Raw genomic sequence first — 12,213 nt, 5'->3', positions numbered from 1 at the left:
GCCAGGCTGCATTTCCTGCAAAGGCTGACTTGGCCAACAAAGCCACTGATAAAAACCAACAGAGACATGGCTGGGTGGAGAGAACAGGGGAAAAGGCTACTTGAAAGATTTCATAAGGGTGGAGAGAGGAAATACAGAAGTTTTTTTTCCCCATGTAATAAATTTAAAGGACAGCCCAGCCCTATCCTGGACTTGAGGAGTGCCATGGACAGGGGTGACAGCTGAACAGACCTTTTTTGGCAGGGATTTTGTTTTTCCTTCTGGAGGCAGCCTACCCTCAAAGCAGGCAGCACTGCATCTTGCCAGCAAGCATGGCACAATGGCTGCAAGCACAGCTCCTGTTCAGCAGCACTCTGCACAGAGTCAGCTCCCCAGGGATGCAGCAAGCCAAAGCCAGGGAGGATCAACTGGGGCAGCATCACTCCAGTGCTGCTCTCAGTCCAGAATCTGTTGCTCCTGCTCAAACACAACCACCGACCCTCGCAAGTTTTCAGCATCTCAATTCTTCTCTTCCCTCCCCTGCTGGCAGCCAGGGTTATGAAACCATTGCTCATCTTGAAATACAGGCAGCAGATCTTTATTTTTGGCAGTCCAAAAGAAAAGTTCGACCAGCATGCCGCCAGCATATAAAATCCAGGCTCATAGGAACCCTTCAGGCTCGAGAACAGAAAAAGGACTTTGAGTAAGAGCCAAATGTTTTGCAGAGGTCACAAAGCAAATACAACGAGGTCTTCCTGTCTTCAAAACTCTTCCTCCCTCCTCTCCCCGGCTCAAGCTGTGCACATATGTCTGTTCATCAGCAGCTATTTTAGCAGGGCAGCAAGCTCTCCAGAGCAGTGATTTGGCCTGGCAAAAACTGAAATAAGAGCAAAATGGAAAAAACCTCCGAGTTTGCAACTGTCAGTGCTTGCACCACCCAGCAGAGCTATAATTTGTTGGTTTTCCCGTTGTTTTCTGGTCCTCTGAAAGCCTGAGCTCTTCAGTTATGGAAAGAAAAAACCCCTAAATACCACGTTATGTATCCCAGCTGGGCCAGATGTTACTGTAACCTCTGCCACCTCCAAACATTTTGCCCCTCGTTAAGTTTTCCCAGCATTTCAGAGCCAGGCTGCCAGCTGGCTGGCGAGAAGCCCATTTCCCAGGGCAGTTTCTTGCCTTTCCCCTGGGAAGCAAGGCTGCCTGGCTGAGCACGCTCCAGGGCAGAGGCTGCAGGCTCTGTGCCTCACCCCAGCACCCCAGAAACCAGGGCTGGCACCCAGGGCTGGCACCCAGGGCTGCCCAGAGCCATCCCCAGACCAAGCCTGTCCCCACAGGAGCTGTCCTGTCCCCCAGACACAGCCCCCAGGAGGGAGGGGAGGGCAGGTCCGTCCTGCAGAGTCCTGCCCCAGCATCCTGGGGTGCCTCAACCCCCACAATGGGTACCTGAGACCCCAGCACATCCCCATGCTCCTCACTCATGGTTCAGATCAACCTCTGCAACTCCTAAACCATGAAAACTGTGGTTTTCTAACTCTGCCCCTTGCTGTACTACAGACAAATGGTTCCACAGAAGCAGCAGGAGATGAGAGGGAAAAGAGACAGAAATCACCCACTTCACCCCCTGCTCCACAGCCAAAATCAGCTCCACATGACCCAGACCACACTGGGAATATTTTCATCTCTGGGTACCACAGTGACCAACAGATTTATCCTTGGGGCTTGCAGGCACATGCCAGGACACTGGACCAGTGAAATCCGCCCAGCCAGGACAGAAATCCTCACCATGGGGCCTAGAACTGTTTATCTGCAGGAAATCCTCTGGCTCCTGTTGTGGCCAGGCTGGGGAGGGAAGGCAGCAGGGCAGAGTGAGCAGCGCCCAGCAGAGCAGAGCTGGGGAGGGAAGGCAGCAGGGCAGAGTGAGCAGTGCCCAGCAGAGCAGAGCTGGGGAGGGAAGGCAGCAGGGCAGAGTGAGCAGCACCCAGCAGAGGAGGCAGGAAAGCTGCAGACACAGGGAGGGAAGGCAGCAGGGCAGAGTGAGCAGTGCCCAGCAGAGGAGGCAGGAATGCTGCAGACACAGGGTAGGAAGGCAGCAGGGCAGAGTGAGCAGCGCCCAGCAGAGGAGGCAGGAATGCTGCAGACACAGGGAGGGAAGGCAGCAGGGCAGAGTGAGCAGCGCCCAGCAGAGCAGAGCTGGGGAGGGAAGGCAGCAGGGCAGAGTGAGCAGCGCCCAGCAGAGCTGCAGGAAAGCTGCAGACACAGGGAGGGAAGGCAGCAGGGCAGAGTGAGCAGCGCCCAGCAGAGCTGCAGGCACACAGAGCTGAGGTTGCAGTGGCCCTCAGCCTTGCAGCCTGGGGGTTCCCCCGTGCTGCACCCCAGCAGCAGCAGCAGCTGCAGAGCATCCCTGGGGATGACTCAGCCATCTCCAGCCCATCCGTCTCTTCCCTAGCCAGGCACCAGGACAAGGGCGTTCCTGCTCTCACAGCCACCAACAGCAGCGCCTTCAGCCACGGCTTCCTCTCTGCCTGAGGGCTTCCCACCCTGCACTCACTGCAGAGGCACCTGCCAAGTGCAAAGTGCCACTTCCATCCATCCAACTGCCCCAGAGAAACCACCCCACAGGAATTCTGTGCTCCACAACATCAATCCCCCCATGGAAATTCTGTGCTCCACAACCTCAATCCCCCCATGGAAATTCTGTGCTCCACAACCTCAATCCCCCCATGGAAATTCTGTGCTCCACAACCTCAATCCCCCCATGGAAATTCTGTGCTCCACAACCTCAATCCCCCCATGGAAATTCTGTGCCCCACAACAGCAATTTGGCTGATATGAGGACAAAAGCCCTCAGGGCATCACAGCTCATTTTACTGCACTGCCTCCCTGAGCAAACAATGTAAGAAAAGGTGAGCTGTAAGGAAGGAGGAAAAAACAAAAAGAATAAAAGCCTTCCACAACTCAGACTGAACAGAAGTGGCATGCAAAACGCCACCCAAAGCAAACAGAAAAAAAAATTCATGAATACTGCATTTCAAGGCTGGCTTTAGCCCCCTGAGTGCAGTCTGAGTCCCTACAGATAGGAGCTGCTTGGCTTTGTATGAATGCTGGGGAGGAATTACACAGAAATCATAATAAAAGATGGAAGGGCTGCTCACAAAAGTGGATTTTTTTTTTTCTCCCTGCATTTAATTTCCCGGCAGTGAGATTTATTTTTTTTATTTTTTTCCCCCTTAAGCCAATTGAGACTCCAGCAGCAGAGCAGAGCGTCGCTGCAGTCAAGCAGTATTTAATTTGTATTACTGCTGAAGAGATCCTGGATGGCAGCACCAAAGAAGCGCTTCAAATTGTCTGGCCTTGCCTGTTGCACATCTTACTCAGCTTTTCTAGGTCCTTTACAGCACAAGAAACAGAGGATCCCTCTGGTCTGCAAATTGGCCACAACAGTGCAAACAAATCACATCAACCACGAGAGCAATGCCTCTGTTTCCCACTTCAATCATCTCACAGGATCTTGTTAAGGTATACAGCATGCTTTAAGACATGCCAGATGAAGAGATTCTCTGAAAACACACAGCAAAAAATCACCAGCCCCTCCATAAACAAGGCCGGAGTCCTTTCACCTACAGATCCTGAAATTCAGCTGAAAACAAGAGCAAAAAGCCTGCAGCAAAGCATTACTCAGCAAAGGCCACAATGGAGTTTAACAGGAATCTGGTTCAAGGTGGGAAATAGAAAAGGAAAGCCTGATTTGAGAGCTAGAACAGCCTTGCAGAAGCTTACCCCTCCTTCTGCTGCAGGAGGCAAACAAAAAGCTCCTTGCAAACAACTGGATCATGCACTAAGCTCTCATTAAGGAGGGCAGGACAGACGTCTCTGAAGCACTATCAATTAGGCTGGATGGCCAGAGAACATGTGCTTTTAGACTAAACGGGCTTCAGCTGGAATTCCATCCCACCAACACCGCTGAGGTTTGGGGGAAAAACCCCTGGAGCCAGCAGGAGGTGCCCACAGAGCGGGCAGAAGGGGTGGCACAAGGGGCTAAACACTTTAGAGAGTGCTGGTTCTGATCAGCACCTGATGGTGGCAGCGAGCATCCCTGTGAGAGCACAGAAACCACGGAGGGGAGGGGGAGAAAACCCAGGGCAGCTCTCCTGGCACCAGGGAGCCTCAGCTGCTCTCCCCACGCCACTGTCCCACGGGGGCTCGGGATCCAAATGCACTTTGCAGCCATCAGAACAGTGCCCTGTGCCAGTCAGTGCCCAGCAGCTCCCTGGGGTTTGGCCCAGCCTGACAAACAGCCCATATGTAAAGATAAATATATATATATTTAATGCATCTGTGTATATTGCTTAAATGCATATTTAATGTGCATCTATTGCAAGTGTGTGTATTTAATGCACATACAGCTCCTGAAGTCACTGCAGCCTGGGGCAGAACAGGCTTCTCCTGACCCAGCAGCCCTGCTGCTGCCAGGGCAGGAAACAGGAGACCTTTTCAAAGGGGCAAGTTTCAGTCTCCCCAGGCTACAAGTTAGTAAATCAAGCTTTAAAGCAGTTTGCCACTCACTGCCATCCCCTGCAGCACACAGGCAGCCTGGCCCTCCTCCCACAGCTGGGCTCAGGCACTCCACAGAACAGCTCCCTGCTCAAGTCCTGGAGTCAAGCTTACTGCAAAAAAGCAGAATACTGAGGCCCAAATCAAACATGAGCCAGTTCAGGCACGCCCAGTGAAGAAGGCACTGGTGGCACGTTGGAGAATTGAAGGAGCTCAGCAAAGTGCAGCGTGCTGGTTCCAGCAGAGCAGCAGGGGCTGCAGCTGGTCATTGGGCCAGCCTGTGGAACGGGTGCAGGGAGCCAAACTACACAAGATTCCTGCACAACCATGTCAATAATAATATCAGAAATGGCTTACCATCATCAGCAACCAGAGCAGCAGTGCCCTTGTTACCTATTTGCAATGAGCAGTCACCCCTGTGCCTGGCAGGGTGTCCCTAAGGGCAGAGCTGTGTCCCTGTGCCCTCCCTGCTGTGCCCATGGCAGCAGCAGCCCAGGGCTGTGAGCTCCCAGGGCAGCAGTGCCCTGGTTACCTATTTGCAATGAGCAGTCACCCCTGTGACTGGCAGAGTGTCCCTCTGGGCAGAGCCATGTCCCTGTGCCCATGGCAGCAGCAGCAGCCCAGGGCTGTGAGCTCCCAGGGCAGCAGGGATCACCCCAACAGCCACAGCCCACTGCTGGGGCCAGCCCTGCCTGCAGCCCCACCATCTGCACAGCCCCCACGAGTCAGAGAAAGCTGCAAAGCTCCAGGCAAACAAGGCACAGCACTAAAAAACCCCACCACTGAACCTCGATATTGCTTGCTAACTGAAGTAGGAAAATAAATCTTGTCTACTTGCAAGAGTGAGGGAGCTGGCAGGGGCAGAGCTGCAGACATTGCCAGGCTCTCCTGGCTCCCACAGCATCACCTGTGGGCTCCAGGCCCAGGCTGCACACAGGTGTGCCAGCTGGGACAGCACAGGCAGGTGAAGCCCACAACACCCAAAAGCAGCCTGTCCTTCCCAGACCTCAGAAAGCACAGAAATATTTCCAATATCAGTAGTGAGAAGCAGACCTCAGTCCAGATGCACAGGTAAGGCATTTTGCAAGGTAGCCCTGGGACAGTCTGTCCTGGCACAGGGCTGCTGCCCTCTCCCTCCTGAGCAGGGGACACACTGGGTGACTGCCTGAGCCATGCAGCAAAGCTCCCCACTGCCCTGCAGCCCCAGCACCCGCTCCCACACTCCAGAAACACAGGAAACTCCCTGGAAACCCCCCAGCAAACACTTTGAGGGAAAGGCAAAGGGGTAACAGCACAGCCTGTGTCCATGCTGCCTGGAAAACTGCCCCTTGCCAGGCCCCTCCCCTGTCCCTGCAATGGCAGCTCCTCTGCAGGCTCACCTCAGCCACTGAGATGCTCCCCACCTGGCCAGCCCAGCGTTTCCTGGCAATGGGCTTACACCTCCCAAGGGAGCACAGTCACACAATGCCAGGAATTACACAGCTGGGACAGGAGATGCAAGCACAGTGCCATGGGAGGAAGATGCTCACAGGGACCAAACCCGCACTGCTAAAAACATGATCACTGGCAGGCAACAACTCATCTGGGTGTGAAGGCTTCATCTGACTTACAGACACCGTGAATGCTCTCCATCAGCTCTGCTTTTAACTAATACCTAAAAAAAATAAATCTCTCCACTAGAGACAGCTACAGCCAGAACACAGCAGTTTTAATCAGAATGGAAACACATAAACCAAAGGCAACAGGATGAAATTAAAGGCAAGGCTGAAAAGCTCGTTATTAATAGAGGTCCTGTTTGCTTTTACAAATTTTATTATTAAAAGCAAATTGCCATGTCTTCAGCTGCAGCTCCAGTCAGCTCAGCTCCAAACCTCTCCTGCACAGCCCAAACAATCATCAGTACTCCCAGCAAAATACCAGCTGGGGACAAAAGTGGCATGGAGGAAAGGAGAAAATACAGCCAAGACTTGTTATTCTCCACAGAAAAGTTTCAGCATGCCCCAGGTTTAATTAGACGCATCATTTATCATTAATGTTTGACCGGTGCTTTCCAGCCCTCCCTGGAGCAAGTCCCAACTTCCCAAACTTTAACTGAACACATGAACACACACAGCTGTTTATCCCAGGCCAAGCTTTTGCTTTTTGTTTGATTTTTATTTATTTTTAGCCAAATGGCTGAGCTATTTCTGGGAATAAGGCTACAGTTAGGAGACAGTTAAAGACTAAATGGTTACAGGAATTTCACAAACCCCTGTGTCCCCATTGTCCAGGGAAGGAGCAGCAATGGGGGATTGCAGCCCTAAGCTTTTTGCAGCCCCAGCTTCCCTATTTGAGCCTCCCCTGACTTCTCTGTGGTCAAGCATGGGCTGCCCTGTGGCTGCTACAGGGGAACTGCCTGAGCACGTGGAATGCTGCTGTCATGCTAAACACAACTTACAAAATAAAATTCCAGCAACTTTCATGAACATTTCAAGTGGCTTCATTTAAACCCATACTTTTACAAGTGTGGGATTTCTCCCAGCAGAACGGCCACCTGGTGTCACAGAGACCCCAGCCCCAACCTTGGCTGCTCACAGGTTTCTGTCACAGCAATGAAAGCAAAACACTTCCTGCAGAAGCTGGCATCAGGTATCTGACATGCAGCCTCACTCCCCAGGTGTTAACAGGGCTGGACTGGGAGGAACAGACAACTCCTACAGCTTCCAACTCCTAACTGTAACCATCTTTATTATTAGAATAGGAACTGCAATCACACACTAATGTTTGGTTCACACTCTATGGGGAAAAAAAAAAACACGTGTGAAAGAAAATCACAGATGTGTAAAAAAATCTATTTTTGCACACAGAGCACCCTTGCTGCACATCCTAAAGATGGGAGTGCAAATCAGCATCCTCCACCACAGCCTGGGACACCTCCCACAGCCCCACCACCCCTGAGCAGGGCAGGGACAGCCCCACAGGGCCCAGTGCACCCAGGGGCTCTCCCCACCCTGCCCTGCCCCTTCTCAGCTATTCCCAGTGCCCGTGGGGAATTCACTTCCTATCTAAAGAGTGACTCTGGGCCATGGCCCTTGTTCAGAATAGGTCTCAGTGGGGTGGGTATCTTCCTGCAGAGCTCCAGGTAGGACCTGCCCCACAGGGCCCCATGCCCCAGCTGGGGTGCCCACTGCTGGCACGGGACAGAGGGATGCAGAGGGTCCCATGCCCAAGCTGGGGTACCCCTCTACTGGCACGGGACAGAGGGATGCCCAAGCTGGGGTACCCACTGCTGGCATGGGACAGAGGGATGCCCAGGCTGGGGTACCCACTGCTGGCACGGGACAGAGGGATGCCCAGGCTGGGGTACCCACTGCTGGCACGGGACAGAGGGATGCAGAGGGTCCCATGCCCAAGCTGGGGGTACCCATTGCTGGCACAGGACAGAGGGATGCCCAGGCTGGGGTACCCACTGCTGGCACGGGACAGAGGGATGCCCAAGCTGGGGTACCCACTGCTGGCATGGGACAGAGGGATGCCCAAGCTGGGGGTACCCACTGCTGGCATGGGACAGAGGGATGCAGAGGGCCCCATGGCCAAGCTGGGGTACCCATTGCTGGCATGGGACAGAGGGATGCAGAGGGCCCTATGCCCAAGCTGGGGTGCCCACTGCTGGCACGGGACAGAGGGATGCAGACCCCAGGATGAGCAGCAAGAGACCATCACTGCAGCCTGTGACAGGGCACAGAGCCACACGGTCCAGCCCAGGGACAGCCTGCACACCCACCCAAGGGGCACCTTGTCCCCAACACCTGGCACAGTGCTGAGAGCCAGCAGCTCACAAGGAGCCCAGCACTTGCCAGACACCAGGGATTTACCAGCACACGGGCTGCAAAGAGGATCAGGCCCCAAGGTATTTAATTAAACTGGAACAACACAACTAAGGTCCTATTGTTACACTCCACACAAACACTCCAACAGGAGAATTTTGCTCCCAATTACAGACTGTTGGCTGTTCTCTCACTTTTCCTAGGGTTTGAACACAAACAGGAGAGTGCCAGGGCAAGGAGCTGCATTGACCGCAGAGAGACCCAGCACAGAGCACCAGCCCAGGGCTCAGCCAGCAGCAGGCACCCCAAGAGGAGGGAGAACACCCTGGGGTGCTTCACCCATCACCCTGGGGTGCTTCACCCACCACCCCAGCCTTCCTGCCCCATGAGCAGGGTCACAGCTCCCAGGGCTCGATTCCAGACAGGCCTTAAATAAAAGCAAATTGGGAGGAAAAGTGAACACAACGAGGGCATCAGTAAGTTCTCTTTCTGCATTCCTCCCTTATCTCTCCCCCAGCCCTGGCAGAGCTGTGGCCAGAGCGGGGTACAGTGAAGAGCAGGAGAGCAGCAGGTGAGAAAAAGCCCAGTCTGTGATGCAGACACAGGGAGCAGCACAGCTGGAAGTGGACAGTGCTCACCCCAGCCCCTGAGGAGCCCAGCCCAGCAGAGTGACCCCAAACTTCCCCTGGACACCCCCACACTTCCCCACCCCGCTCCTGCACCCTCCCACAACAGCCGTACCAGCAGCAGGAGACTAAAAATAAGACTCCAGTGCTAGAATCTGTTTCCAAAAAAGAATTAAAGTTGTATTTCAAGTTGACAGTATCTCCTAAAAGTGGATTAACCATGGCAATTCAATCCCACCTCCCTGCAGTGATCCCAGCCCCACTCTTCCTTTGACAGGGATTATTTTGGTGGTGCAAATCAAAGTTCAGAATCCAATTTGTTTCTGAGAGCATCAGTCTGCACACCCCCAGGTAGCTGTGCAGACCACATGCACCACTCGACCCTTCCTGTTCTTGTTACCATCCCATTTCATACCCTATCCATGATAAGAGTTCACAGGAGGGAAAAACAGAGCCACAAACAGTCATGCTGACAGGGCAAGTCACCTCCATTGTGCCTAAGCTTCGAGTTACAACTGGAAACAGGATTTTTACAATCTGTTGGTATTTATGAGCCTCAGGCAGAGACCACACAGTGGAGAGGTTACAGTGCTTGTCTGAGCAGCCCTATGGGATCCTAAGTGCCAGAAAATCTGCAGCCTTTAATAACTGCAGTGAACTCCTGCAATGCCATTGCCACAGGATGAGCATCCCTTGAAGCCCAGCACTGCCCATGCAGGAGCGAGGGCCAGGCAGCACCTCAGGCTGCTCCACAGTCACTGGCACAGGCTGTCCTCTCCTCCATGGAGCAGGGGGGAGAGGACTGGCCCAAGGCTACCGTGGCAGCCTGCAGGGCTGAGGACACGGCAGAGCTACAGCAGCAGGGCACGAGCCGCTCCATCAGCCAGGGCTGATATGGGGGGACCCACACCACTTGCACCAGCCTGATAAACTGCTCCTTGCTGCTGAAATGCTGCTCACAAAGCCAGGAGGGGTAAACAGCGCTAAACCCCACACCAACACTGCAGCTGACCTGGCACTCTGTCCTGGGCCCTGAACAGAGCTGCTCCTCCAGCCAGAACACCACCCTGCCCTTCCAAAGGGCTGCTGCCACAGCCCAGCCCTGCACAGAGCCTTTGGAAATACCCGGGCTGTGCAGGGAGGGTTTCTCTGCACCCCAGAGGACATCACACCCCAGCAGCACTGAATGCCCCCTCTCCATGCCCAGGGACTCAGCGGTGACACAGGGACTGCGTGGGAGCCCGGGCAGGGCAGGGACTGCTCCTCACCAGGGAGGAGGGTGCTGGGTCCAGAAGCCGGGCAGGCACCTCCAGTTCACCGCTCACAGCAAGCAGCCACGTGAAGGAGCTTTGCACTGAACCGGTGGAGGTGCCTCAAACCACAAACGCCTCTGACAGGAGCGGGACAAAAACTGCCGCTGGCGTGGGTGGGGTAGGAAGCACTCAGGGCAGAGCTGAACTCAAAAGGCATCAAAGCCAGACAGTCAGGGCACTGAGTTTCCATCTCATCTATCTGTCCCCGAGGCTGCAAAACAATGGTTGAGGTAGGTGTGTTCTCCACAGGGCTAACCCAGAGCCTGCCACAGAAACACCGCCTACAAACAGAAAACCAACCCGAAAATCAAACCCTTCCCTCCCAAACAGAGCTACCTCCAGAACTGACAAAGCGACTTAGAGTCGCTTGTGCTCCAAGCCTGGAAAACCGGCCACAAATATCTCGCTCCAAAGCAGAAGCGAAGAGGAGAGCGCGGCTCGGGGCAGAGCCCGGGATCGCGGCAGGTACCCGGGATCGCGGCCCGGAGCATCGGGCTGTGTCACAGCACACACACACACACACACTGCCCCAGCTCCATCGCAGAATGCCAGGGCTGTGTCACAGCACACACACACACACACTGCCCCAGCTCCATCGCAGAATGCCAGGGCTGTGTCACAGCACACACACACTGCCCCAGCTCCATCGCAGGGTGCCCGGGCAGTGTCACAGCACACACACACTGCCCCAGCTCCATGGCACGGTGCTCGGGCTGTGTCACAGCACACACACCGCCCCAACTCCAGGAACTTCGCTAACTACGCACTGCGCAATCAATGACACTGCTGAACAAACAGCAGCGCCGGGAACGACGGTAAAACACCGCTTTTCGCACATTTGCTGCGGAAAAGGAAAAAATGAGTAATTACAAAGCTCAGGCCAAGCAGTGAGGTCACGGTGAAATCTCCGAGCAGCCTATGTGGCAGCGGGAAGGGATCGGGATGGAGCCGGCGGGGGCAGAGCCGCATCCCGCCCCGGGCAGGAAGAGCCACGCGGTCCGGGGAGCGCTGCCGGCGGGGGAAGCGCCCTCCGACAGGTCTGGGAGGAAAAAACAAGGTTTGGGCTCCGGCAGCAAAGGCAACTTCTGGAGGTCTCGCAGGGTCGGACGGAGCCGCCGCGGCGGGGCCGGGGCGGAGCCCGCGGGGAGGGGGATGCGGGAGCCCCCGCGGGAGCACAGCCCCAGCACACGGCAGAGAGAGGAAAACAGCGAACTTTGCCCGCCCGCGCCCCGGCCCCGCACTCACCAGGCGGCTGAGGCTGCGGCGGAGCATCGCGGCGGCGCCCGGCCCCGCCGCGCTCACCGCCGCATCGCCCGGCCTGGCCCGGCTCGGCTCCGCTCCTAGAGGGGCTGCGGGCCGCGCCGCCGGCCCCGCTCCGCTCCGCGCTCCATGCCGCCGGCCCGGCCCGGCCCCGCTCGGCCCCGCTTTGTCCCGCCGCTGGAGGCGGCGCCGCCGCCGCCCCGGAGCAGCCTGGGAGCAGGGCGAGCCCCGCCGCCGCCGCCAGGGGGAGCCACCGAGCCCGGGCGGGGACACGCGGGACGGGGACAGCCGGGGACGGGGGACAGGGGACACGCGGGGACATGGGAGGGGGGACAGGGGACACGCGGGGACAGCCGGGGACAGGGGAGGGGGGACGGGGGACACGCGGGGACAGGGAGGGGACATGGGAGGGGGACACGGGACACGCGGGGACATGGGAGGGGGGACAGGGGACACGCGGGGACAGGGGACACGCGGGGACAGCCTCGCCCCGCCGCGCTGCCGTCCTTGCCAGAGCCGCTGCCGTCCCCTCCGCCGGCCCTGTGTCCCACCGCAGGGCCCCTGTGCGGTGTCACTGGCGCAGAACGGGTCGCGGTGTAACCGACCCTAAAGACCATCGCGGTCCCACCCCTGTCCTGGCAGGGACACCTTCTGCAAGTCCTGTCCCATCTGGCCTTG

The 12,213-nt window shown here is 56.2% G+C and overlaps 1 protein-coding gene across 10 annotated transcripts in view; it reads right to left on the bottom strand.

Moving 5' to 3' along the window:
• The window catches only part of ATP11C (ATPase phospholipid transporting 11C (ATP11C blood group)), a 56,316-nt gene extending 44,556 nt beyond the window's left edge, over nucleotides 1-11,760 (bottom strand). For all 10 annotated transcript variants that reach the window (XR_013184322.1, XM_077186204.1, XM_054641249.2 and 7 more), the window contains exon 1: nucleotides 11,521-11,760. Coding sequence is in view for 9 of the 10 variants with exons in the window: in XM_077186204.1 (XP_077042319.1) it covers nucleotides 11,521-11,547 (27 nt within the window). In the remaining variant the exon portion in view is untranslated. The remainder of the gene's footprint in view (nucleotides 1-11,520) is intronic.
• Nucleotides 11,761-12,213: the final 453 nt, after the last annotated feature.

Source organism: Agelaius phoeniceus, chromosome 14 (genome assembly GCF_051311805.1).
Source record: "Agelaius phoeniceus isolate bAgePho1 chromosome 14, bAgePho1.hap1, whole genome shotgun sequence".
Classification (NCBI taxonomy): Eukaryota; Metazoa; Chordata; class Aves; order Passeriformes; family Icteridae; genus Agelaius; species Agelaius phoeniceus.
Note: the sequence above shows the minus strand (reverse complement) of the source record. Positions and strands in the feature narration are given on the sequence as shown.